Source organism: Cynocephalus volans, chromosome 5 (genome assembly GCF_027409185.1).
Source record: "Cynocephalus volans isolate mCynVol1 chromosome 5, mCynVol1.pri, whole genome shotgun sequence".
NCBI lineage: Eukaryota > Metazoa > Chordata > Mammalia > Dermoptera > Cynocephalidae > Cynocephalus > Cynocephalus volans.
Genome location: NC_084464.1, coordinates 53,810,677 through 53,837,898, shown reverse-complemented (window position 1 = coordinate 53,837,898; position 27,222 = coordinate 53,810,677). Strand labels below are relative to the sequence as shown.

The following is a 27,222-nucleotide window of genomic DNA, read 5'->3' as shown; positions in this document are numbered from 1 at the left end:
ATTCATTAATACTGCAGCATGGCACCTGCCATACAAGTAAGTATCCAATGGAAAACACCAAAACTAAAGAATATGGGGCTAAGAAAAATAATTGGAGAGACATTTAAAAGGCAAACAAATATGCTCTCATAAACTCCACACCTCCGTATATTCAATTGTCAGTTCACAGAGTGGCAATGTTTTTCTAACAGCCTTTCAATACAAATGTTTTAGAAATTTTCTTTACAGTAAATATTTGAATGTCATTTATTCATAGTCTTGCCTGAAGAACAGTATGGCAGCTTAGATCTATCAGATCTATTTTAACCTTCAGTGTTATACACCAAACTTGTATTTTTGTCTTTGGACATGAGGATTCTTAATTCTGTTAATATTACATTTAAAAAAAAATGTAATTTGTAGACTGTGGAAAAACAAACACAAAAAATATAAATCAGTAACTTCCAACTTGCAATTTTCAGAGTTCTAAATTATTTGTTAACCAAAAGTTGTAGGTAGGCATCAAAACGAAGATATCAAAATTAGTGTTTTATCATTTAAATGGCTAATTGCTTAGATTTTATTTACACTAACATTTTCCAGCTTACTCAGTGGATGAGTTGCACAGGATGCTCCACTTAAAAAAAAAGTCCTTCTATCAAATTTGAGAGATTATTGCATTAGCATATTAAAGTCATTTACAATTGTTTAACCCAATGTTTCCTGCATTTATTTGAACAGGGAATCCTTCATGTGCGTATAAAAAAAACCTGGTAAAAACAGGTTTTTCTGTGCATAAAGATATTCTGAGATGGTATTTTAAAATGTGAAATTAAAGCAGAGATTATTCCATCTGATATTTTTTCCAAAACAGTTTTGCAAGGGCATGTGAGCTCATTTTTAACAGTCAATTAGCACAAACTTTTATGAACCTACCTGAATATCCAATAATGCTTCCCAGCCAAGACAAAAGTTTCAAGCCAAAATTCTGATGTGCAACAATAGACGAATGCATGACTTGAACTTTGAGTGGCTTTGTCTGTCTACTGGTATTTCTCTTAAAAAGAAATGGCAGGATGAAGAAACTAACTTAAAAAGGCTATTTTATTGGCAGAAAAAAGTTAAGTTTTATTTAATATGACCACAACATCATCACCATAATAAAGTTTGTCATTAATGTGTGTGAGAAAAACTTCACTTTGTTTGCCTCATTTGATTCAGAGCATAATTTTCTAGAAAGAATCTTAAGATTCATGCAAAATAATAAGAAGGTCCAGTTTATGAGTAACCGGAATCTTTGGTTATTTGAAAATCTGCCCTATCAATTATAAAAGATTTAAATGCTTAAGCTTGCTTTACATCTTTAAACTAGTTTATAAACAATTACACACTCATTTAAATAACTTACTCATTGCATAGATGTGAGGTTGTTATAATTTTTAAAAAAGTATTGGTAAAAAACACATAAATTTATCATCGTAACCATTTTTAAGTGTATATAATTCAGTACTGTTAAGTACAGTCACATTGTTGTGACACCAATCTCCAGAATTCTTCATCTTGCAAAACTGAAACTCTACAGCCATTGAACAAGTCCCCTCTCCTCCCTTCCCTTGGCAGCTAGCAACCACCATTCTACTTTTCTACTTTGACTATGCTAAGGTACTTTATGCAAGTGGAATCATACAATATTTATCTTTTTGCTACTGGTTTATTTCACACAGCATATCGTCCTCATATGTTTCATAAGTGTTGTAGCATGTATCAGAATTGCTTTCCTTTTGAAGTCTGAATAACATTCCATTGAAAGTATATACCACATTTTGTTTCTCCATTCTTCTGTCAATAGACACTTGAGGTGCTTCCACCTATGGCTATTGTGAATAATGCTACTGTGAACGTGGGTGAACAAATAAATCTTTGAGACCCTGTTTTCAATTCTTTTGTGTATATACCCAGAAGCAAAATTGCTTGATCATATAGCAATTCTATCTTTAATTTTATGAGGAACTGCCATAGTGCTACATCATTTTACATTCTCACCAGTAGTGTGCAAGGAATACTTGCCAACACTTTATTTATTTATTTTGTCTGCACCACGCTCTCCCACGTGAGCTAATCGGCCATCCATATATAGGGATCCGAACCTGTGGCCGTGGTATTATCAGCACCACATTCTCCCAAGTGAGCCACGGGCTGGCAATTTATTTATTTATTTTGGGTAGTAGCCATCCTAACGGTTATGAGGTGGTATCTCATTATGGTTTTGATTTGCATTTCCCTAATGACTAGTGATGCTGAGCATGTTTTCATGTCTTTCTTCTTTGGAGAAATTCCACTCAAATTTATCAATACTTTTTTTTAAACACGTTTTTACCCTTTTTATTTTTTGTTTGGGTCCTCTTTTTACCCCCTGCTTCATCCAATCTCCATATCCTACATTAACACGGTATCTCTTATTTTCTTAAGTATGTACACATTTATAAAGATTTTTGTTTGGTTTGGTTTATAAAAATGGGATACTATACATACTTTTGTGCATCTTGGCTTTAATTGATTTTTTTTTTAATGACTACATAATATTCTGTGATGTGGATTTATTCAAACATCCTCTAGATTAGGGCATTCATATTCACTGTTTCCAGTCTTCTGTGACTATAAGAAAAGCAGTAATGACATCTTGTACATACACTTACTGGTGCTTATATTTCTGTGGAATAAATTCCTTGGAGGGATAAGGCTTTAACAGACATTACTGGACTGTTTTCCAAAAATGCTGTAGCAATTTAGTTTTACACGCATATTCCTATTCTCTATATCTCTATAAACAAGATATTTTATCACTCTAATCTCTCTATTCTGATGGGAATAAAATCTTGTTATTTTACTGATTACTAGTGAGTTTGAGACTCTTTTTGTTTGTTTGTTTTCTGGCAACTGGCTGGTAAAGGGATCTGAACCCTTGGCCTTAGTGTTAACAGCACCACGCTCTCCCATGAGACTTTTCTAACGTGTATTGGCCACCTAGATTTTCTCTGTTGAGATCTGTCTCTTCATATCATTTGTCTATTTTTCTATTCTACTGTTTGTTCCCTTCTTGATAATCTATAAGAATGCTCTGTTTATTATAAACACTAAGTATCCATCTTCTGTGTTAGAAATAGTTTTTCCCAATCTACTATTTGTCTACTGACTTTGTTTATGAAATATTTTGCTCTGCAAATTTTTTATGTAGCCAAAAAATGTGTATAATTTCTTTTCTATCCTACGTTCTTAGTCTTGGTTAAGAAATGCTCCCCCTTAAAGTTGCCTACATGTTCCTCATAAAAATATCTATTAATGGACTCTCGATTCAATATCCCTATTATATCTATCTGTCCATTTCTATGCAAACACCATCAGAAATTACAAATACTAATTTTCTAAAAAAGGAAAATTGAAATATGTTCAATATTTCATGTTATAAATTATACATTCAATATTGAATATATAAGAAGATATGAAGTAACAAACATAAAAGAAAAAACATAACAAAATCAAGGAAACGACACTGCCTCTAAATCTTACATTTCCATTCTTCTAAAAATGGCAGTCCAGAAAAAAAAAAAAAAATAGCAGACCAGAATTATTACCAGTCTCATTTAAGTTTAAAACTATCTTTGAATATCAGAACTATAGCAAAGCAAGATTCATTATCTTATGAATACTTTCTAACCTTTTTATTTAGAAATCCTTTCAATTTACAATAAGAATAAAAACGGTACAAAAACCATGCATAGACCCATATACCCTTTCCTTTACCCAGATTCATCTATTGTGAACATTTTATCTCAAGTGCTTTATCATTCGCTTACAATCTTTCTCCACAGAAAGACAGACACACATATACTTTTTTTTTTTTTTTTAAATGAACCACTGAGAGTAAGTTATATGCATCACAGCCCTTTATCCCTGAATACTTCAGTGTGTATTTCCTAAGAATGGGAATATTCTTTTACATAACCACAGTACAGTTTCTGATGCATTATTAAACTGAATAGGTTCAGACATCAAGGAAGAACTTCTTAAATAAGACATAAAACATAGAAGTCATAAAGGAAAAGATGTATTTTGATACATTAAAATTTAAAGCTTTTGCTCAATGAAAGGTACCACAAACAAATGAATAATAAAAAGACAACTCAATGGAAAAAAATGGGAAAAGGATACAAACAGGAAATTCACAAAAAACTGAAATGACCCATACAATAAATATAAAATAAAATACTTAGAAATCAAGGAAATGCAAATTTATTTTATTTTTTTTTATTTTGTTTGTCGTTTTTTCGTGACCGGCACTCAGCCAGTGAGTGCACCGGTCATTCTTATATAGGATCCGAACCCGCGGCGGGAGCGCCACGGGCTCGGCCCGGAAATGCAAATTTAACTGATGAGATACCATTTCATACACATCAGATTGACAAAAATTAAAAAATCTGACAACGTATAGTTTTGACAAAGCTTTGTAGAAATGGGAACTCTCGCTGAAAATATTCATACTCTAACAACTCAGAAATACCATCTCTCTGTATATAACCTAGAGAAACTTTTGCATTTATGCAACAAGATGACAAAAGAATGTCCATAGCAGAAGTATTTATCATAGCAAAAAACTGTAAACATCCTAACTGTCCATCAATAGGAGAATGGATGAATTGTGGTATTATCATCAATGGAATACTTAACAATGCTCAAAAAATGAATTAAATATAGCAGCATGTATCAACAAAGATAAATCTAAAAACAACACTGAAATGCAAAGGTAAGTTGTAGGTTAGCAGGTTGGCCGGTTAGCTCAGTTGGTTAGAGAGTGGTGCTGATAACACCAAGGTCCAGAGTTTGATCCCTGTACTGGCCAGCCACCCCCCAAAATTAAATAAATAGATAAATAAATAAATTGAAATGTGGGGAATAGTTTACTTTTAGAAAATAATACACAAATGCCATAATGTACCAAGAAACAACTTCCCTTGAATTCCAATCTTGGGGCTAAAAATTAATTCCTAAAAAGTAATGTAAAACCCTATTAATTAAAAACAAAACAAAAAGCAAAAAAACCTTCCAAGACTTCTGATAGAAAATAGGAAGACAAAAAAGATATACCTTATGTAAAAGATATACCTTATGTATGTTAATCTTACACAGCTTAAAAAATGAGATAAAGCAATAATGCAATGCTCAAGAAACATTACTCTTATTTTTTTTATACTTTTTTTGGTGGCTGGCCAGTATGGGATCTGAACCCTTGACCTTGGTGTTACAACACTATGCTCTAACCAACTGAGCTAAGCAGCCAGCCTAAGAAACATTATCTTTAAACATGATTTTTGGTTAACATTGTCTTTACATTCATGAAAACAGAAAAATGCATTCACAAATGCTGAGATATGGAGCTAGTTTTATACTAATAAAAAAAAATGTTTTAGGCATGTTTTAAAATTACTTACCACGATTACTGATTTTGCTTGCTCACAATACTGAAAGTCTCCATATCTAACAGACCTACGCCCCTGTAAATAAAGATACTTAAAATTAAGCTGTGAAAATATTATATTCGATATTAATAACATTTAAGCAGTAAACAAACGAACATGTTTGAGCATATAACAATTCTGGTCAATTTCTAATATTTACAATATTCATCCTATTCATCAACGATAAGTAAATCAAAATCTTCCTTCAACGTTATCCCAACTTTTCCAAGCCATTAATAAGTACATTTCCTTGAACAACACCACATTTATTCTCGGCTTCTATAATTTCCATTTTCATAACTGAATTTTTTTTGGTGGCTGGCTGGTATGGGTATCCAAACCTTTGACCTTGGTGTTACAACACCGCACTCTAACCAACTTAGCTAACTGGCCAGCCCCACAACTGAATATTTTTAATCACTGGGTAGAATGAGAGTAACTGTATTACATTTCATCTGAACTTTCTATCTGGCAATAACTTACAGTTAAACTCAATATACATTTGGGCCAATATTCAAATGAAATTAAAAAAAACATAGCCTAGACATATATGTATTTAACTCAATTTTCCAGGGTGACTTATCTGCAGTAAGAATTCAATTCATTATGCTATATCAACATGATGAAATTACTTACATCTCGATCTACTGTAGTTGCAAAACCAATGGCTTCTTTCTGGGTACAGTTAACAGCTTTCTGAAGAGTATAAATAACTTGTTCATATGTGTGAACCTCATCATTAAACAGCATGCAATAGTAGGTGTCACTCTTCTCCCTGTGGGATGAAATGTTAATGACATACTGGATTATCTATTTGCATATTACCTTGCTACAGGCTGACTTACTAAGAGGGTTCTTTGTCCTACAGAATGTGCTAGGTACTGGGCAAATATCTGTAAAGAAGTCATCTGTGGTCCCTGTGCTCTATGACATTACAGTCTGGTAGAGAAAATAGATATTGAACATATAACCCTGTGATCTGTCTTTTATCAAGAACAGCAGGATGCTAAAGCAGGGTGTAAGAGGTCTGGGAGTTCAGAGAACTGCTGGAGAAGTAATCGAGACCAAAAATCAGAACGGCTATCAATGGTTCTCAATTGAGGGCAATTTCCCTCCACCTTCTATAGTTGACCACTTGGCAATTTCTGGAAACATTTCTGGTTGTCATGACTGGGGTTGGGGTTGCTATTGGCATCTAGTAGGTAGAGGCTGGGGATGCTGCTAAATATCTTGCCATCTACCAGAGAACTCCCATAACAATAAATTAATCTGGTCTTAAATGCCAATAGTGCCAAGGTCGAGAAACCCTGGGCTAGAGGAAGGTAAAAGCAAAAGTGTTGAGGTGGCAAAAATAAATACTGGGAGCTGGAGCACAGGGAAAAAAGGGGAGATGAGTATGAGATTAATCTTGCCTGAAGAGAGGCAGAAATCTTCAACACCTTATAAAGGATTTTGGTTTTTGCCATTCTAAGGACAATTAAGGATTTGAAATAGGACATATGATCAGATTTGCCTTAAAATTTACTTTGGCTACAGTGTGGAGAATGAATCATAAGGAGCAAGAGTGGATATGGCAGTCCAGTTAAGAGGCCATACTGCCCCATAATAAAATTAAGGTAATTTGGACTAGGATAGTAGTAATGGAGATGAGCAAAAGTAGAACAATTTAATAGAGGAAGAACCAGCTGGATGTGGTATCTAAGTGGATATGGGTGATTCAAGTTTCTGGATAGATGGAAACTAAGATGGGAAACATTACAAAATAAGCAATTTAGATTCTTTTCTCTTCCATGCAGGTACCCCTGAACCTACAACAGAACAACAAAACAAAAACAAAACTATTCTGTTCTCCAGGGTCTAAACTTAGATCATAGATCAATAATTCCCAACCTGAAGTACATGAAGATAACGTCATGAGGTACTAAGTCATTTTCGACATTTCCAAAAAGACAGAGTATAGTAACACCTCATTTTATTAAATAACAATTACCACAACTTAAGTTATCTGGAACACCACTAAGGAAGTAAAAAAGAAACACCAGCAGTATCTTCAGATCCTCATTCCAGCTTGAATTCATCCTTAACTATGAACCCAGTTCCAACAACCATTGCTTTACTTTTAAGTAAAAGAGAAGGCTGTTTAAGGCAAGCACACTAACAAGGAAAAGTAAGCCCTTAGGCTTAATACAGCTATGGCAGAATCTAGCTCTCTGATCACAAGTTTGTGACCTCAATTATTTAAGTAAAAATGGTACATATACACTAAAAAAACACAAAATGTGGAATAAATTTTATAAAAAGTTGGAGTCAAAATGGTTAAAGTTGAGGTTGTGCATTTATTCAAACCAGAAAACTTTTTATATTAAAGAGTTTATTCTCTAATGAATATGATAAACAAAACAAAAAGAAGAGTTGTAGAGTTAACTCATCAGTTTTGCCATACAATGAAAGAAGAGAAAACTGCTTATCCCTGAAACCACTTGCAGAGCGTTGGATGGCTGCCCGATATGGGGATCCAAATCCTTGACCTTGGTGCTACAAGGCTGCACTCTAACCAGCTGTAGAGCCTTGACATAGTTTAAATATGGCTACCAACCAACCAGCCAACCAACCAGCCAATGAACAGGGAGAAACCTCTGCCAATTAAGTGGATCACACATTTAAAAACTATAAAACCAAGGTTATTGTTCTACCAAAAAATGATTGAAAGAAAAAAAAAAGATTATGTCTTATCCTAGCTGCATGGAAGTTAAAATTTAGAAGTCCTCAAACACAAAGAATAAATGAGGTATACTTACACCATCTCTAAATCTGCTGGTAATTCACTTTCTTTTTCCCAGGTTAATATCTCTACTGCATACCGAAACATAATAGCGAAAATGTTATACGTTCTTGCTATCACATCTTCTGATAAATGTATAAGAGGGTCCTGAAAGAATAGAAAAAAATTCCATCATGTTAAATACAGATTCTCTTCTTTCCCATTTTGTCTCTGCCCCTTAAAATACTACAATAAAAAGTTGATTAGTCTTCCATCTTCAGCTTCTCTTCAGTGAATCTGATCCTATACATTATAGCTTACCAAATCAAGGTTCCTAAAATGTTTTGTTCAGAATAATTCCAACTACTGAATCAACTGAGTCAAATATTCAATGGCACTCCAATGCCTAATGAATGAATCTAAACATCTTAGAATGGCATTCTAGGATCTCTAAAACCTAACACTGAACCACCTTCATAGTTTCATATCCTGTTAATCCCCAATTTCCAAAATAAAGGGATATTATCTAAGAGCAAACAAGCAATATTTAGTTTTATACAAGCAAACAGAAAGGACATTGCTGGGAGGGAGGGGGAAGAAGGAGGAGGAAGGGAGGTTTTGGTAATTGGCCACAATAATCAATCACATTGTATATTGACAAAATAAAAAAATTTTAAAAAGTAATAATAATAAAAAACCTCAAAAAACAAAATAAAACAAACAAACAAAAAAAGGAGAGCTTGATTTTGACAATTTTAAAGGTGAGGACTCATCTAGGTCAGAAAACTGCCCCTTCAACTTGGAAGAACGACTGACTTGTTTACTTTCTCTCAGCAGAGTGAGATATGTATGCATGTTAACAAAGAACTGCATACATTAGATTTAACAAGGAATAGTCACAAAATTTCTAGGTTAATGTAAAAAATATTACTTTAAACATACACTATGTTTATCGCGGTCTTTCAGTCAAAGTTGGTAAAATGTTTTACACAATCTTTAATCTTGATGCTTTATTTTAAATCTAAACACTTTATTTACCTTAATGGCTAAATAGCATTAATTTCTCAAATTAGAAAAGATTTTATGAGTTCTGGTTAAGATGGTGGAATAGACGGTCCCCAGCGTCACTCTCTCCCACAAATCAACCAATTCACAATTATAAAAGTGTAATGTCAGCCAAACTGGGGCTGCTGGAGCTCAGAGGAAGAGGAGGAGAGACCTATGGAGTTCATGATGGCGAGAGAAACCACGATGAGAGAAAGAAAAAACTGCTCTGAGCATTTTGGGCTGCGGCTGCTTTAAGGCTGGTACACATGGAGCAGGAGCCAGCAGAAGCTGCAGCTGTGTGCTTTGGATGGAGTTGCTTGGAGGCCGCAGGGGAGAAGAGGGACTTGGCGGCCCCCAGGACAGCAAGACCACTAATAGGGTTCCTGTGCACCCATGCAGGAGCAAGGAGCCACAACAACTGAAAAAAGGGAGCCATTCAGAGGCTGGTGAGTCATCGCAAGGGACTGGTGCAGGGCCCATCACATGGGAAGTGTTTAAAGCATGGGTGGTCGGGGATACAGGCTCACCAAGAGAGCACTGGGACACAGCAAGGACAGCTGACCCGCCCCCCAATCAGCTCAGGACCACTCAGAGGAGATTGATTGGGAATGCAGAATTGCATGGGGTACAGTTTGGTGAAAAATGTCAGGCCCAGATCAAAGTTTCTACACAACTCAGATCCATGAGGTCTCTGAAGAGCCGGAAGTATCTATAAGGCCAACCTAGGGAGAAAAAAAGCCTTCCCTAGGGAAACAGCAGCAAAGCAGCAATTTAGCCCAACCACACAGCTCAAGTACTAGTTCCCACAGGAAGTTCCCCTGTTTTAGAAGTAAGCAAAGGACAAAAAATTAGTTCCGGCCCAGGCACACTACCAGCACCTTGGGGCCTGCCTGGGACCTGAGGCATGGATCTGGGGACCAGAGCCCCCTCACACAACCAGGCACACTGCGCCAGCACCTCGGGGCCCATCTGGGGACCCGAGTTCTGGAGCTGGGGACCAGACACACCCCACTACCAGGCACACTGCCAGAGCCAAGGAGCATGCCAAAAACATCACCTACATGTGGGTGGACCACCCCAGCCACCACAATAATCATGGCTGCTGCAAAAGCGGCTAGATGCCATAAACACCACGTAGATGGTCTGCCAGCCACTGGAGTGCATTGACACAAGGAGAGTCACTAGCAGAGATAAAGAAAAGAGGCTATATTTCTCCACAAAGCCCATTTCAGAGATACAGAAGAAGCATCTGCTCTATGATAATATTGGGGGACATGATCACACCTCTCAGCATTGGACAGATCATCTAGGCAATAAATCAGAGTATAACCATTATTCTTTCAGAAGGAGAGAAGAAATCTAGGGTAATTAGAAGAGGTGGGGGGAGGGAGATGGGGTCAGATTGGACAAGGGACATAAAGAATAATTACAATTTCTAACAATATATATGCTAGTAATATTGATTTGATCAATATATCTCAATGTTGAACCCCCAAAATATGTATAATCAATTTTGATTCAATAAATAAGGTAAAAAAAAAACAAAAACAAAGAAACACTCAAAAAAAAGAAAAGATGTTACATCATCATGGGATGGGAATCAGCAGATTCTTGCAAATATATATATATGTATATGTATGTGTGTGTGTATATTTATGGACACAGAACATTTTTGCATACCTGCACCAAAGATAAGCCTAGTGGAAATGATATAAAACAAATAGAGAAGGTGGAATTAAAAAAAATGGAGAAAAAAAGGACAAAAATTCCTAAAGGAGATGAGCCTAGGGGCTAAAAGAAGGTAAATTTACTTTTCTCAGTAACAGATTTCTTAAATTCTTATGGCATCTTTTATCTATATTTCTTCTCCTATAGGCTGCTTTATATGTCCCATCAAATTTTTGCCCCCAACAAGGTTTATTACTATTTGTTATGGAGGCTTTAGAAGTCATTAACATGATGAACCCACCTGTGCACAGGAAGAACCAGAACTGGTACCCCTGGGATTCAAAAAAGAGTAGGTATTAATAATAATATGAACCTTGCACTACACCAAAATAGAAAGTAGAACCCAAACTCAGCTTTCCTGGTGATATTACCTCACCCTATAGTCGTTCCATTATTTACAGTTACATCCCATAATACAAAACACTTAGGGATTGAAGAATTATGATAAATAGGTTTTATAAAAACATAATGGTCCTGAAAAGAAACAATCACCAATTCTTGAGAATCCTAGCCAGTAGTGTACAAATTCCATTCTACAAAATCCTGGGACCCGGTACAGATGTTTCCTATTTGAATTACATGTCATTTTAAAAATATATAATAAACTATATATTTTAAATGGTAATAGAAAAATGCACTCTAAAATGTATCATATCACATATCAGCAACCAACAACTGGTAATTCTGCTGCTACATTAACCCAGGTTTGGTGCAGGCTTAGGAAAAGCGATTTTTATGCCACCATTGCACACATATTTTAATTTCTTGGGCCGGCCCGTGGCTCACTTGGGAGAGTGTGGTGCTGATAACAACACCAAGGCCACGGGTTCGGATCCCTATATAGGGATGGCCGGTTAACTCTCCTGGGAGAGTGTGCTGCTAACAACAAATCAAGGGTTAAGATCCCCTTACCGCTCATCTTAAAAAAAAAAAAAAATCTTGAAAAATGCATCACTGATTATAAAGAATTATTTCTGCAGTGAAGAGATGCTAGGCTCATACAAAGTCTACTCATATGTGCGATGGTAAATTAAATGCCAGGAAAGACAAAGGCACTTATTCTCAAAGTTCCTTTATCCCAGTATAAATCAGCTGGAATGAGTAAATAAATGACATCCTATGCTGTATTATCAATTATTACTAACAATTTTAGTTCTCTGATTACACTTAGAGAATGCAAGCATTTGCTGGTGAGAGTATCTTGATTTACTCTTCTTTCAAGCTAAAAGATGCAAGGCAGCTGTTAAAAAGATTATCAGTGGTTATCTCAGAGAATAGTGGGAATTATGAGGAACTTTAATCTTCTATGGGATGTACTCCTGTAGTGTTTAAATTTTTTTAAACATAAGCATGTATTCCAATAAAATTTTTAACTGCTGTTGTATGGAAATAAGTTATGAATGAAGATGTTCTCAGCACCACAAAAACTAAAAATATAGAAATAAACTATAAGCTGAATAGTCATCAAAACAAACTCACTTATCTCATAAACTGACTTTCTAACAAGCAAATAATATACATTTCAACTTATAAAAAACAAATCTATATATGTTTTCTTATTGGAATTTTCGTATTAGAATTTCATTAAAAAAAATTCTACTGCTAAAAATGTTTTTAAAAACCAGCATAATGTACTGTTAAGAGTTTCATTACTAGAGTCCATACTACCCTGGTTTATTATTTATTTATTTATTTAATTGGATCATAATTGATTATACATATTTTGGGAGTTCAGTGTTGATGTATGTTGATCAAATCAATATTTTTAGCATATATATTATTACAAATTGTATTCATTCTTTATGCCCCTTATCCAATCTCTTCCCATCCCTCTCTCCCTCCCCCTCCCACCTCTGATAAACCTAGAATTGTTTATCAATTCTTCTCTCCCGCTGAAAGAGTACAGTTACTCTGTTAATTTGTTGCCTAGGTGATCTGTCCAGTGCTGAGAGTGGTGTGTTCAGGTTCCCCACTATTATCGTAGAGCAGATGCTTCTTCTGTCACTCTGGAATGGGCTTTGTGGAGAGAGACATCCTCTTCTTTGGTCTTTGCTGGTGATTCTCCTTGTGTCAATGCACTCAAGTGGCTGGCAGGCCATCTGCAGGGTGGTTGTGGCATCTAGCTACTTTTGCAGCAGTCCGGGCTATTGTGGTGGCTGTGGTGGGCCACCCACATGGAAGTAGTGCTTTTGGCGTGCTCCTGGTTGTGGGATGGGTCATTATTGGCTCCATACCTCAGGACCCCAGGTGAGCCCTGTGGCAGCATGCCTAGTTGCAGGAGGAGGGGTCAGTCCCCAGCTCCATACCTTAGGACTCTGGGCGGGCCCTGTGGCAGCAGCAGCATGCCTGGTTGTGGGAGGAGGGGTTGGTCCCTGGCTCCATCTGTTTTTACATTCTAATATGTTGTTGTGGAGCAGTTGGGTGGGAGGGGGAGAAGGGGGAATGAAATAGGTTGGGAGAAGGAGGAAGGAGGGGGGCATGGTTGAGGCCCATGGCACCCCCCTCATTCCTGCAAGGGAGACCAGGGGGCTTCCAGTGATGGCTTGGTCATTGCTGGGCTGAATGCAGATGTCGGGGGTGTGTGGCTGAAGACCTTGGCCCCCCACTGCCCAGACTCAGGAGACCAGGGGGCTTCCACTGGTGGTTCAGTGGTCATGGCTGGGTTGTTGCAGATGTCAGGGTTATGTGGCCAAAGCCCTTGGCCCCCCACTGCCTCAGCTTGGGAGCCTGGAGTGTTTGCAGTGGCTGCTCAGTGGTCATCACTGGGCTGGTTGTGGGTGTTGGGGGGCATGGCTGAGGCCCCCGGCCCTCCCCACTCCCTGGCTTGGGGGCCCCGGGGGCTTCCAGTCCTTCTAGGTGTTATAGGTGTTCTTTGGTGAAGTGAGATCTTTATTAGTTAATATCAAACTGTGTCTCTGGTCTTTTGTTTTTTCTTTCAGTTCTGTGTTGGATTATTTGCTGGTCCCACTATTTAAACTCCGCACTGGAACTAATTTGTTGTCCTTTGCTTACTTCTAAAATGGGGGAACTTCCTGTGGGGACCAGCACTTGAGCCCTATAGTTGAGCTAAATTGCTGCTTTGCTGCTGATTCCCTGGGGAAGGCTTTTTGTGCAGCTCAGGTTTTAATGGTTGACTTTGTAGGTACTTCTGGTCTTGTGAGATCCGGTACACCTGGGTTGTGTGGAAACTCTGGTCTGGGTCTTTGTCTTTTTAGCAAACTGCTCCCCCTGCAGTTCTATATTCCTGACCAGCTTACACATTGGAGGGCAGATCAGCTGTCCATGCTGTGCTCCTCTGTTCCCCTGGTGGACTCGTCTCCCCCACCGCCCGTACTCCAAACACTTCCCATGGGACGGGCCATGGGCTGGTGGTCCCTTACGATGAATCTCTGGCCTCTGAGTGGCTCCTTTTTTCAGTTGTTGTGGCACCTTGCTCCTATGTGGGTCCACAGGAACCCTGTTAGTGGTCTTGCTGGCCTGGGGGCCACCAAGGCCCTCTTCTTCCCTGCCACCTCCAAGCAACTTCATCTGAAGGGCACAGCTGCAGCTTTGCCTCCTCTTGCTCCATGCACTCACTAGGGCCAGCCTTGAAGTGGCTGGGATTTGAAAAGGTAGGAACTATTCCTTTCTTTCTCTCATTGTGACTTCTCCTGCCTTCATGAACTCTGTAGGCCTCTCCTCCTCTTCCCCTGAGCTCTAGTGGCCCCAGCTTGGCTGTCCTTGCTTTTTTATAGTTTTAAATTGGTTGATTTGTGAGAGAGAGTAACACTGGGGACCGTCTATTCCGCCACCTTGACCAGAAGCCTTTATACTACTTCAGTTTAAATTCCAGTTCCAGAACTTCCTATGTTTGAGAAAATTTTTTAATAACTCTAAAACTCAAGCTTCTCCATTTATAAAATATTGGTAATTGCTCTTTTTCCAGTGCCTCAACAAAAGGAAACATAATCAGTTATCAGATTCATACCAAGAGAAACATAATTTTTCCTAATGCAGAGACTTAAGAGAAATTACTTACGGACTCCTATGAGGATGAACAAAGGAGAAACCACATGCTATGTGGTGGTTCTCAGCTAAGAGAGGTACTATCCCACCATCCTCCCCACTCACCCCTATGCCCAAGGGGCCATTTGGAAACCTGGTTGGGCATTTTTTTGTTGTCACAGTGGTGGGAGATGCTACTGCCATTTAGTGAGATATGCTAAATGCTTCTGACAGCCTATACCTGGTGTCAACAAAATTTTTCTATAAAGAGTCAGATAGGATTTTTAGTCTTTGCAGGCTATGGGGTCTTTGTTGTAACTACTCAATTTTGTTGTAGTGGGAAAGCAGCTATAGACAATACATAAAAAATTAAGCATGGCTGTTTTCCAATAAAACTTTATGGACACCAAAATTTGGATTTCACATAATTGTCACAAGTCACAAAATAGTACTATTCTGTTGGTTTTTTCTAATTACTTAAAAATAGAAAAACCACTCTTAGCTTATGATGATACCAGACAAAAACAGAATGTGGACAAGTTTTGGCATGTGGGGTCATAGTTTGCTGATCCCTGGCCTATACAATGAGGAACTGTCCCACCCCAAATGCCAAGAGTTGAGATCATCTCTGGAATTCCTAAATAGTATCCCTACAGAAGTATATTAACAAATTTTTCACAGTTTTTTTCTTAAGATGAATGTATAACAAATCAATGTTCAATAAAAACAATTTTATGACAGGCTGAAAAACTACATTCTAGATATATATAGCTCTCTCCCATTTCAAGCATAAACCATATAAAGCATAGATATATGTAGAATTTTAGTTAGTGGGGACCAAGTATGCTAAACACAATGCTATCTTTTAATACTTCATAGTTTTATCTTCGAAGACTTCATTTCTCTTAACTGAACTCTTAAATAGGAATTAAATGGCAGAGTTTGGTACTTATTCTCTGTAAAATTCCTGGAGTATATATTCTCCAGGCAGGATTATATGATCTCAGCCAAGAAGGTGAGCTTTCTAGCATTTTCTTAAAATTCAGGAAATTAATCAGCGTGTGGACTATTTGATAGCCATCCCACTAATGTATGATGATAATGCCAACCAACTAACTACAGGCAGATTCAAAATTTTCTCTTAGAAGACTATTTTAAGTCTACTCTAACAGAAGCATAAAAAGGTAACAAAAGTCCTAAAGTATTTTTTTTTCAAATAATTAACATGAAATTCATTGAACACAAAATTAACCATTTTAAAGTGAACAACAGAGTGGTATTTAGTACATTGATAATGTTGCGCAACTATTACCATCTAGTCCAAAACATTTCCATCAATCCAAAGTAAAACCCCTTACCCATTAAGCGGTTTCTCCCCATTTTCCTCTTCCCTAGCCCCTGGCAACCACCAATCTGTGTTGCCTCTACAAATTCATCTATTCTGAATAATTCATATAAATGGAATAAAATATGTGATCTTTTATGCCTGGCTTCTTTCACTCAGGATAATGTTTTGGAAGTTCAGGCACACTATAGCATTTATGTATTTCATTCTTTTCTAATGGCTGAATAATATTCCATTGTATGCACATACCACAATTTGTTTATCCATTCCACTGACATATTTGGGCTGTTTCCTCCTTTTGGCTATTGTAAACAATACTGTTATAAACATGCATGTGCATGCACTTCTTTAAATACCTGTTTTCAGTTCTTCTTGGTATAGATCTAGGAATGGAATTGCAGACTCATATGGCAATTCTATGTTCAATGTTTTGAGGAACAGCCAAATTGCAGAAATCATTTTTACATTTCCAATTTATAAGGGTTCCAATATCTGTATGTCTTTGCTAATACTTGTTATTTTCCATTTTTTAAATTATAGCCACCCTGGTGGGTGTAAAGTGGTATCCCACTGTGGTTTTGATTTGCATTTCCCTAATAACTAATGATGTTCATCATGTTTTCATGTATTTATTGGTCATTTGTATATCTTCTTTGAAAAAATGTCTATTCAAGTTCTTTGCCTATTTTTCAATCGGGTTGTCTTTTTATTGTTGAGTTGTAAAATATACATTCTGGATACTAGATCATTATCAGGTACACGATTTACAAATATTTTCTCCCATAGTCCTAAAGTTTTATACCAGTGGTTTTTAAATCTTTTTCTAAAACACAACTCAAATATATGTTTATTTGTCTTAAATTTTTACATGCAGAATTCCAATCAAATATATAAAGAGATAAAAATGGAGCTGCTCCAATAGAGGCAGAGAAATCTGGAACCCTGACCATTTGGCATCTTCCTGTAGTAAATGCCAGAACACTTGCACAAAGCAGATGAAACACAAACAAAAGAAATGTTTTCCACAGCACCAAATCATTTTGTACAAATTTTGATCTGTGCAAACACAGTGGAGCATAGTCTAAAAGACACTGTCCTACACCAAAAGTCTTGGTCGTTCTGCTAAAATATTTGAAACCTGCAGGGTATGTGCACTAGGAAAGGAAAGACTATTAATGCCCACTTGCCCCAAATGAGTATCAGGCCTACTAATAATGCAGAAGTACTCTGCATGTACCTATCTCCCTGCCATTTAAAAATAAGATAAAATCTGAAATGAGGGTCTTGAATAGTCACAAAAAGCAGCAGAGATTCAAACATTAATTTAGTAAGAGTTCAGTTTTGTTAATAAAAATCATTAAAAAAAATACAGGATCAAAATTTGTTAAATCACACATTTACAGCTGAAGTGGGGAAAAATTGTACTAATCTGTCATCTCTACACTTGGTCCCAATCACATATCCAATGACATGGATTTATCAGGAGATGATGACTAGGATTGACTGCCATGTACGGTTGTAGAAATGAAAGCTATCCTGGCCTACAAGGTCTTAGTCACAACACAAAAACAACTTAGTTAGCTGGTCTACACATATGGGAAAAATAATCCTTTCAATAGTAAATTAGGACTTAAAAAAAAAACCTTGTAAATGCTTAAAGGAAAACCAAACCCCAATCAGATAAAAAATTTGAATTAAACGAAATTTCTAGAATTTCAAGTGTATACTACTAGCAATGGTACAGCATCCACAAAATGCAGAGAACTTTCAAAGTCATTGTTAATAGTGACAGAACTTTTTGCTTATTCATTTCTCACATTATAACCTCGTTCTTATTTCTGAAAATACTTCAAACTTGTGGTTAAAACAGTAGTATTTCCTTAAAAACAACTTCATGGAAATGGTTTTACCTCTTCTTCCTCAATTTCAGAGGTGTTAAGTTCATGTTTTTGACAGTAAGGACCCTCTTTCCAAGCTTCAGTATCACCACAGTCACAGAAACCTCCACCTCCTGATGTTGTCATCTTGAAAAAAAAATTGTAAAGTATCTTATCAATAAGTATTTACTGAGTGGTATCAGATAATAAGTAAGAATAAAGTGCTAAGGAAATAACATTGCTTAAGTGTTTCTTTAGAGGGATAAAATTTTTAAAAATGCCAAACCTCTCAATGTTTTAAATTTTATTGAATTATTCATATTTCCTTAAGATATGGCAATAATTCAAGAAATCTGGCAATACAGAACCTATTAGTTAATATTTGGTAGACTAGAGCTTCTTTTCTTAAAATACTATGACGAAATTTAAGAATGGACAAATTGTAGAATGAGCTCTACTATATTCTGCTCAAAGTAAGTATTTGTATGTTATATATCATAATATAATTAATGTCCTACAATTGACAGTTATTCCCAAGAGATGTAAAGATACATGCCAAGAAACATGGATAGGCAGTCATCTGGGAAATGACAACCCCACCCTATAGCTTATGTGCTTGTTCCAGTTTCCAAACACAGGTAGAACAGCTTAAAGGAAATTGGTGTTCTTGACTTACAAGAGTAAAGAGAACATAAAGAATATACAGAGCACAATATTGTACCTGTTTTAGTTCATTATTATAAACACTTGGGTACAATGAATAAAAACAGGAGGAAAAGTCCTGACCCAGCAGGGCTCCTGAATTTAATTAAAAAGAACAAGATTAAAATATTCCTTCTCCACTGTTCTATTTTATGAGTAGGGTGAAAAGTTCCATCTAACAGTTCCCTAACCTTTGAATCTTCATGGTCTGTCTTCAGTTTCCAGTATAGGAACCAGGTCTTTTGTCTGTATACTTTATTTGTATCCCCGACTTAAAAGCAAACATAGCTGATTTTTGGAAAAGTATTAACTGCTTTACAGCAGTGAAAAAATAATAAAATCGGTGGGTCTTAAGTGCTGGAGTTGGGCCTTCTACTATACTGTAGTAGAGGCCTCTTTAATAAACATTTGAAAAATAGCAAAACAGAAACAAATTGGTTGAAAACCAACATGGAAGAGCTGATATCTGTGTTGTCTTTCTTAAACTATGTGTTCTCAGAAGCGTGAATTCATAATTCATAATTCGTTTCTACACTGCTGGCACATGATTAATGATGTTTAAATAATAAATTGTTTAAACCATTCTCTCATTTTAGTGTTAAATCTTTGGGTTTTAAAAAGAAAGAAAAGGTATCTAGTATAAGATTCAATACTGGATATGGTTATTATTTGGACATTACTAACCCTATATCGATGATCTCTGTGAATACTTCCCAAAAAGCACTCCATGCATAAAACACAAGTTGGATCAACCGCACAGTCTCTGTAAAGTTAAAGAAAAAAAAAAGTGTCATAAAATAACTACATATTTCAAACAGAATATTTCAAATTGAAACCCATTCAAGAAGTGCCACAATGGTGAAGTTTCTTGGTGTTATAAGAAAGGAAATATTCCCAAAGATCTGTCAGATCTTTGATCAGTGAAATCAGTTTTAAGAAAGTGCTTCTCTTACTAGATGTGCACTGGAGAGTCTTTGAAGGCACATATCACTAGAAGGGTAAATTTAAAGGCAAGTTTTTCTCATAGATTTGGGGAAATCACATTATATATTAAAACACACAGATGTATATGGAATAGATTTTAAAATGTGTATGAATTCTTAAGATTCAGATCTTGGGATTTCAAATAACTTTTTCCAAACAGGTGTTTGAGACCAGGGGTCTTCAAGGTGGTATATACACACTCTCAGAAAGACAAGATGTCAACTAGGATGCAAAAAGACAATATTAGAGCTTACATTTCTATTTAAATTTTAACTAAAAGGGGAAATTAAGCATTCTACATGTTCAGTATACAGACTGATAGGGGTCTCCTCACTTGGTCCATATGTTTGATATTCGCACAACACAAATGGTCCATGAGACATCCTTACAGGAGATAAGAGTTCCACAAGGTGGACAGGTTGACAGTGGTGCCCTCAATTGTTTCATCTGCTTTCATCATACTGCCAGTTAGATACATTTATAGATCATATCTTAAGAGCATCTCTATAATTCCGTGAAATGAAATGGGAGTATAAAATAAGAAATACATATATGTTGGTCTCTGCCCCCAGTTTCTGACATAGAGCTCTTAAAACCCCTGTAGACAAGGGCACTAGGAGAACCTTTTGCTAATATTTGGTCTTTGACCCCAGTTCTAGACAGAGAGCTCCTAATCCCTTGGAACTTCCTGGGTGACAGAAGAGTCTTTTTTTCTAATGAGGCAACTGATGGCTGGGGGCTCTTAGATAGCTTCAGGATGGGGGCTGGTTGCCAGGGGAATCAACCATGTGATTAAAGAGTTAAGCTTTCAGCTTCACCACCCTTACTCCTACCCCAGGGGAGGGGAAAGGGGCTAAAGGTTGAGTTGATCAGCATTGGTCAATGATGTATCAATCATGCCTGTGTACTGAAGACTTCATAAAAATCAAAAAGACTTGGTTTTTTGAGAGCTTCTGGATTTCTGAATATGTGGAGGTACATGGAAGGTGGTGTGGCCAAAGAGGGAATGGAAGCTCTGCGCTGTTTCCCACATACCTTGCCCTATGCATCTCTGTAATATCCTTTATAAAAAAATGGGTAAAGTTAAGTGTTTCCCTGAGTTCTGTGAGTTGCTCTAGCAAATTAATCAAACCCAAGGAGGGGATCATGGGAACCCACACTTTATAGCCAGCTGGTCAGAAGTTTAGGTGACAATCTACTACATGTGACTGGCATATGAAGTGGGGGCAGTCTTGGGGAACTAAGCCCTTAACCCAGGGGATCTGACCCTATCTTCAAGTACATAGTGACAGAATTGAATTGAATTATAGGACACACAGTTGGTATCCACTGAAGAACTGCTTGTTGTGTGTTGGGGGAAAAAACCCACACACCTGGTGTCAGAAGTGTTCTGTGCTGAGTGTTGTGTCCAAAACATTTGATCACTCTACTGTTCCAGTGCTGGACACCAATGCCTTTCTACTGCAAATAATGCTGCAATGAACATCTCTATAAATGTTCCATCTTATGGATCTGTTTGTGACTTTCTTTGCATATAAAATCAAAAGTAGAACTGCTGGGTCATATACATGTAAGGTCCTTTTCCTGAGTGCCATCCTACTCTCCAGAAAGGCTACATGACTCCCAGAAATGTATAAGGGTTTTTATGGCCCTGCATCTTTATCAGCACTCGGTATTATCCAGTTTTCTAATGCGTGCCAGCCTAGTATACATGTTATATCTTTTTGTTGTTTTAATTTGCATTTCTCTGATTGCTAATATGTTTGAGCAGCTCTTTACATGTGTATTAGTCCATTTCTGTTGCTTATAACAAAATACCTGGAACTGGGTACTTAGTAAGGAAATGGAATTTACTGTTTATAGTTTTAGAGGCTGGGAAGTTCAAAGTCCAGGAAACATATCTGGTGAGGGTCTTCTTTATTGGTGGCTTTACAGCAATGCAGGGGTCTCACATGGCAGAAAATGGTAAAGCAGAGAGAGACTCTTGTGCTCTCCTTTTAAAGCCCTCAGAACCACACCCAAGACCACCATTTTTAATCCATTCACTAGGCATGGTCCTCCAAATCTAATCACCTCTTCAAGGCCCCACCTTGCAATTACCATAATAGGATTTCCCACGTTTTTAATACTGTCACAGTGGGGACCAAGCCTCCAACACATTAAACTTTGTGGGGGACATAATTCAATCCACTACAATATGCTTGTTACTTTTGGGGTTTCCTCTTCTATAAATTGCTTATTTATATTATTTGCATATTTTCCTGCTGAGATTGCTTTATTTGCATGAGTTCCTTGTGTACTAGAGGATATTAATTGCTAGTCAATATTAAACACTGCAAATTTTGTCTCCCATTTTGTCACCTGTGTATTAACTTTGCTCATGGGATCCTTTGTTAAACAGAACTCCGTATTTTGATACAATTAAATTAATATATATATTTGGTTTGTGCTTTAAGGTTCTCTAAGAAGTTCTTTCCCAAGTCAGTTAGCTCAGTTGATTAGAGAGTGGTGCTGATAACACCAAGGTCCTGGGGTTCGATCCCTGTACTGTCCAGCCACCAAAAAAAAAAAAAAAAAAATCTTTCCCCAACCGTGGGTCACAAAATATAAAAATATAAAAAAAGATAAAACTTTTTGGTATTATTTGACACATTTAGGTATTTAATCCATCTGGAGTCTACCTTTGTATATGATGCAGAACAGAGACAGTAAATATATAATGAGCTACTTTTCCCCTAACACCATCTACTAAACAATCTAATTTCTACCTATTGATCAGTGTCATCTTTATAACATTAAGTTCCCACATATCTATGGGTCTATTTCTGAGCTCTCTAATATGTTTCACTGATATATTTATTTGTTCTTATACTATACTACAAAGTTATTAGTATGAGTTTGTAGTGTTAATATCTTGTAGGGCAAGTCCCCCTTTATTCTCCTTTTTAAAAAAATTGACTAAGCTATTCACAAATTCTTATTTATTCTTATCATTTAGGATAAGTCTATAGAGTTCCTCAGAAATATTCAGTTAAAATTATGACAGGGATTATTTGGAATTTATTAATAAACTTCAAAAGTACTAATATCATCATAGGAGTAAATTAGGTCCATGATTATTTCCTTTACTGAAAGAATAAAGGAATAGGAATATCCTTTATTGAGTTTTAAAGTTTTCTTCGAGTTCTTTGTATTCTTTTTTTTTTTTTTTTTAAAAAAAAAGATGACCAGTAAGGGGATCTTAACCCTTGACTTGGTGTTGTCAGCACCACACTCTCCCAAGTGAGCCACTGGCCGGTCCTGAGCCCTCTGTATTTATGATTAGATTAACATCTTGGGTACTTTCTGCATTTTGCTGCTTTAATTTTTTCAAATCTCATTTTATAGTTGGTTAAGGTTAATGAAAAAAATGGTATTGACTTTTAGTAACCTTTATGAACTCAAGGCAGTTCTTAGTTTGTTGGTTCTGTTGTTATTTTTTCCAAGGTAAATATAGTCTGTACACAATGACAAGTTTATCTCTTCATATCTAATATTTATACCTTTCCTCTTCTTCCCTTATATTGCTGACAAGGACCTCTAATACGTTATACACTAGCAGTAACAGTAGATGCATTCTTGTCTTGCTCTAGATCTTAAAGACCTGAAATATATAAAGTACATCTTAAACAAGTAAAGATTCTCCAATAAGTATTCTGTTCACTGTAGGATTACTAACAAAGTATCCTTCTAGATGAAATCAAACATTTATCTTTCCTTTCCTATATGAATTTACCTCAGAGTAATCAAAAAATTGATGAGGGACTATTTTTATTTTATAAAAGTCTAGCTAATAAACAAAGAAGAAACAATAAAACAGAATACTGCCATTTTGCTACCCTTAATGAAATAATGATTGAGGCAACCTTTACAATGGTTGCATCTGCCAGGCACATAAACCCAATTATCAATTTTAAAACAAAAGTAGCCAAGTATCATGTGCCCTGTGATACAAAAAATTAAGAAGTTACACATCAGTAGTGATGAAGTTATTATCCATCCTCCCACCCTGACCCACCCCCCAAAACACACAACAGAATTAAATCAAGCTTAACTACAAGGAATAAAGAAATATGTTAAGCAATACCATGAGGTACAATCATCCAAATCCATAATGTAGAAAATTCCACAGAACAAATGAGCTAGTTTCTTAGTCACATAAATGGAAAAAAGAAAAGAGATAAAAAGAAAAGGAAAGAAAATAGAGAGAGGAGCTATTACAGATTTAAAAACATGAGGCACAGCAGCCAAATGCAATGTGTAAACTGCACATTTAGTCAATCAGGACAATTCCAACCCTGGCTAGATATTAGATGATATTAAGGAATTAGTGTTAATTTTTTAGGATGCTAATGGCTGTAGAGAAAAAAGCTACATACTGAGCATTTGCTGATAAAAAGACATAATATCTAAAATTTGCTTCAAAATAAAGTGGTGGGTAGAAAAAAAAGTATGTGTGGGGGTGGAGCATACATGAAAAAGTTGCCATATGCAGTAAATGCTGAAGTTGTGCAATGAGAACACGTCATGTCTATTATACCATGCATTACCCTTTTATTATGTTTAAAAATGTCCAGAATAAAAAGTTTTGAAAAACCCAATACACAAATATACAGTAAAATTCCCTCATATATAAACTCTTAGCTAACAACGTATATAGTAAACAATTAGTGAAATTTATAAAATGCTTTTCTGAATCAAATCAGAAAAACATTTTTCTTCTCTCAACTATTAAAATGGTGAATTACATTAATAATTGTTTTAAAGACGAACTATCTTTGTATTCTTTTGGATTCCTGAACTAAACTCCATTTGATCATGACATATCACTCTTGAATATATTTTTGGATTCAGATAACTAATATTTTAATTAGGATCCTTTCATCTATATTAATAAAGGAAATGGCCTTATAATGTCTCTGCTAGTATATCTTTATAAGGGTTTAGAATCATGATTATAATAGCTTCATAGAGAGTTAGGCAGCTTTTACTTTTTTTCCAGTTTCTCTAGTAACCTGTGTAAGAAAGGAATTGTTCCTTCAAAATTTGATAGAACTCACATGTACAGTCATCCTGGTGTGGGATATAGGGAAGGAAAATCTTTGATTACCGTTCCAATATTTTTCTTACTCTATTCAAGTTGTCTATCATTTTTCTAGGAATTTATCCATTTGATTTAAGTTTCCAAATTTTTTAGCATTTAAGTTGTTCATAAGGCTCATATTTCAGAGGTTCTCAAACTTTCTTGTTCATAGCACCTTTAGTATTTTTTAATGGCACCCCGAGACCAAAAGAAATATCTAACCGTTCAGTTTATCAAATAGTCAGGCTCAAACAACTTAGCAGCTAGTGGGCACAGCATAACTTCTCAAGTTTTAGAATCAGATAGGGCCCTGTCTCCCTCATTTTTTAATCACAGCAAAGCAGAGAACCCTGCCCTGCAATATATGACACCATCAAAAGGAATGCAGTGAGTTTCTCAATTTTCATTTTTATTTTTGTGTATCTGCATCTTCTCTTTTTCTTAATCCGTCTTGCCAGAAATTTGGCAAGATGATTCCAGTGTCCCAACTATTTACTTTTGTTTCATTTTCTAACCTTACCTTTGTTTTCCTTTCTTCTTGTTTGAGTTCACTTTATTGTTCTTTTTCCAACTTTTTGAACTGAATGTTTACTTTTTAAAAAAATTTTGAAATAATTTTAGACTTAGAAAAGTTGGAATAATAGAGAGTTCCTTTATACTCCAACCCAGCTTCCCCTAATGTTAACCATAGTATAATTATCAAAACCAGAAAATTAACATTGTTGCCACTACAGACCTTATACAAATTTCATGTTTTTCCACTGTAGTCCTTTATCTGTTCCAGCATTCAATACAGGATCCCACAATGCACCAGTTTTTATGTCTCCTTAGTCTCCTCCAATTTGTGACAGTTCCTCGATCTTTTTTTGACTTGTCCTTGACACTTTTTTTTTTTTGGACATTCAGGATCATGATACATGAAGAGCACATGTTAGTAATTTTGTAGCTGTCCTATAACTTGGGTTTGTTTGATATTTTATGATTAGATTGAGTCATACATTTTTGGCAAGAATATCACAGAAGTGATGTTGTGTCCTCAGTGCATCACATCAGGGGGCACATGATGTTGATTCAGTAAGTCATTACTGGTGATAACAATAACTTTGCTCACCTGGTTAAGATGGTGTCTGCCAGATTTCTTCACTGAAAAGTTACTATTGTTCCTTTGTAATTAAATAGACTTGGAGAGATACTTTGTAACTATGCAAATACCTTGTTTATCCTCAAATTTTCACAACCTACTTTTAGCATTCATTGATAGATCTTGCCTACAATTATTACTGTTATTTGACAAATGGTGATTTCCTATTTCACTCATTCCTGCTTTATTTATTATTTGAAAATCTCTAGTATGGCAGAGCTACTGAAAATATCTTTTCCCCATTTGTTTATTTATTCAAATATTTGGTTACATCAGTAAGAACTCAGCAGTATTTATTTTATTCTGCGGTTTATAATCTAATACTATCATTATTTATTTTATTGCTCATAGTTTTATCTGTGGTGACTGGGAGCTCATTCAGGCTGGCCCCTGCACCCTTTCAACAATGACCACCCTTTTTCGAGCATTTTCTAACTTCTGCCACCACAAAATATTCTAGCCCTATTTTGTATTTTCCCGGTCCCAGACTTGGAATCAATCACTTCTCCATGTAGCTCTGATTCCTCTTATTGGACAGTGGTATTTACAAACAAATGTCTGAGCACTGGGTACGCTATGGGGGGGTTCACTGTTTCTAGGCCCTTTCAGCAGAGCCAGGAAATGTATGTAGGCACAGCTTATTTACTTTTAATCTTTCTTTTTTCTTGACAAATATTTTAAAGGTATATTTCCTTCTAAATGCTCCTTTAGCTAAAAATGTAATGTTTTTAACACTCAGTTCTGTTTCTAAATTTCCTTAGTGGTATTCTTTTATCCAAGGGGTTATTCAGAAATGTTAGTTCCCAAACATAAAGTTTTATTTAACCTAATCTTTTACCATTTATTTCTGATTTTATTGCATTAAATAGAATGAGAACAATCTGCATGATTTTGAGTTTCCAGAATTAAGTGAGGATTCCTTTAATGTCAAATATACAGAACACTTTTTAAATTGAGATTTAATTCACATACTGTAAAATTCACCCTTTTATAGTGTACAACTGAGTGGTTCTTGGTGTATTCACAAGGCTGTAAAACC

General features: G+C 36.1%; 1 protein-coding gene across 4 annotated transcripts in view; it reads right to left on the bottom strand.

Annotated features, from left to right (window-relative positions):
* UBR2 (ubiquitin protein ligase E3 component n-recognin 2) overlaps window positions 1–27,222 on the bottom strand; it is a 134,587-nt gene that overhangs the window by 63,364 nt on the left and 44,001 nt on the right. For all 4 annotated transcript variants that reach the window (XM_063096365.1, XM_063096364.1, XM_063096367.1 and 1 more), the window contains exons 3-8: window positions 19,621–19,699; window positions 18,268–18,381; window positions 8,291–8,421; window positions 6,129–6,267; window positions 5,466–5,528; window positions 916–1,036 (exon numbers count right to left, since the gene is read on the bottom strand). In XM_063096365.1, coding sequence (XP_062952435.1) covers window positions 916–1,036; window positions 5,466–5,528; window positions 6,129–6,267; window positions 8,291–8,421; window positions 18,268–18,381; window positions 19,621–19,699 — 647 coding nt within the window. The remainder of the gene's footprint in view (window positions 1–915; window positions 1,037–5,465; window positions 5,529–6,128; window positions 6,268–8,290; window positions 8,422–18,267; window positions 18,382–19,620; window positions 19,700–27,222) is intronic.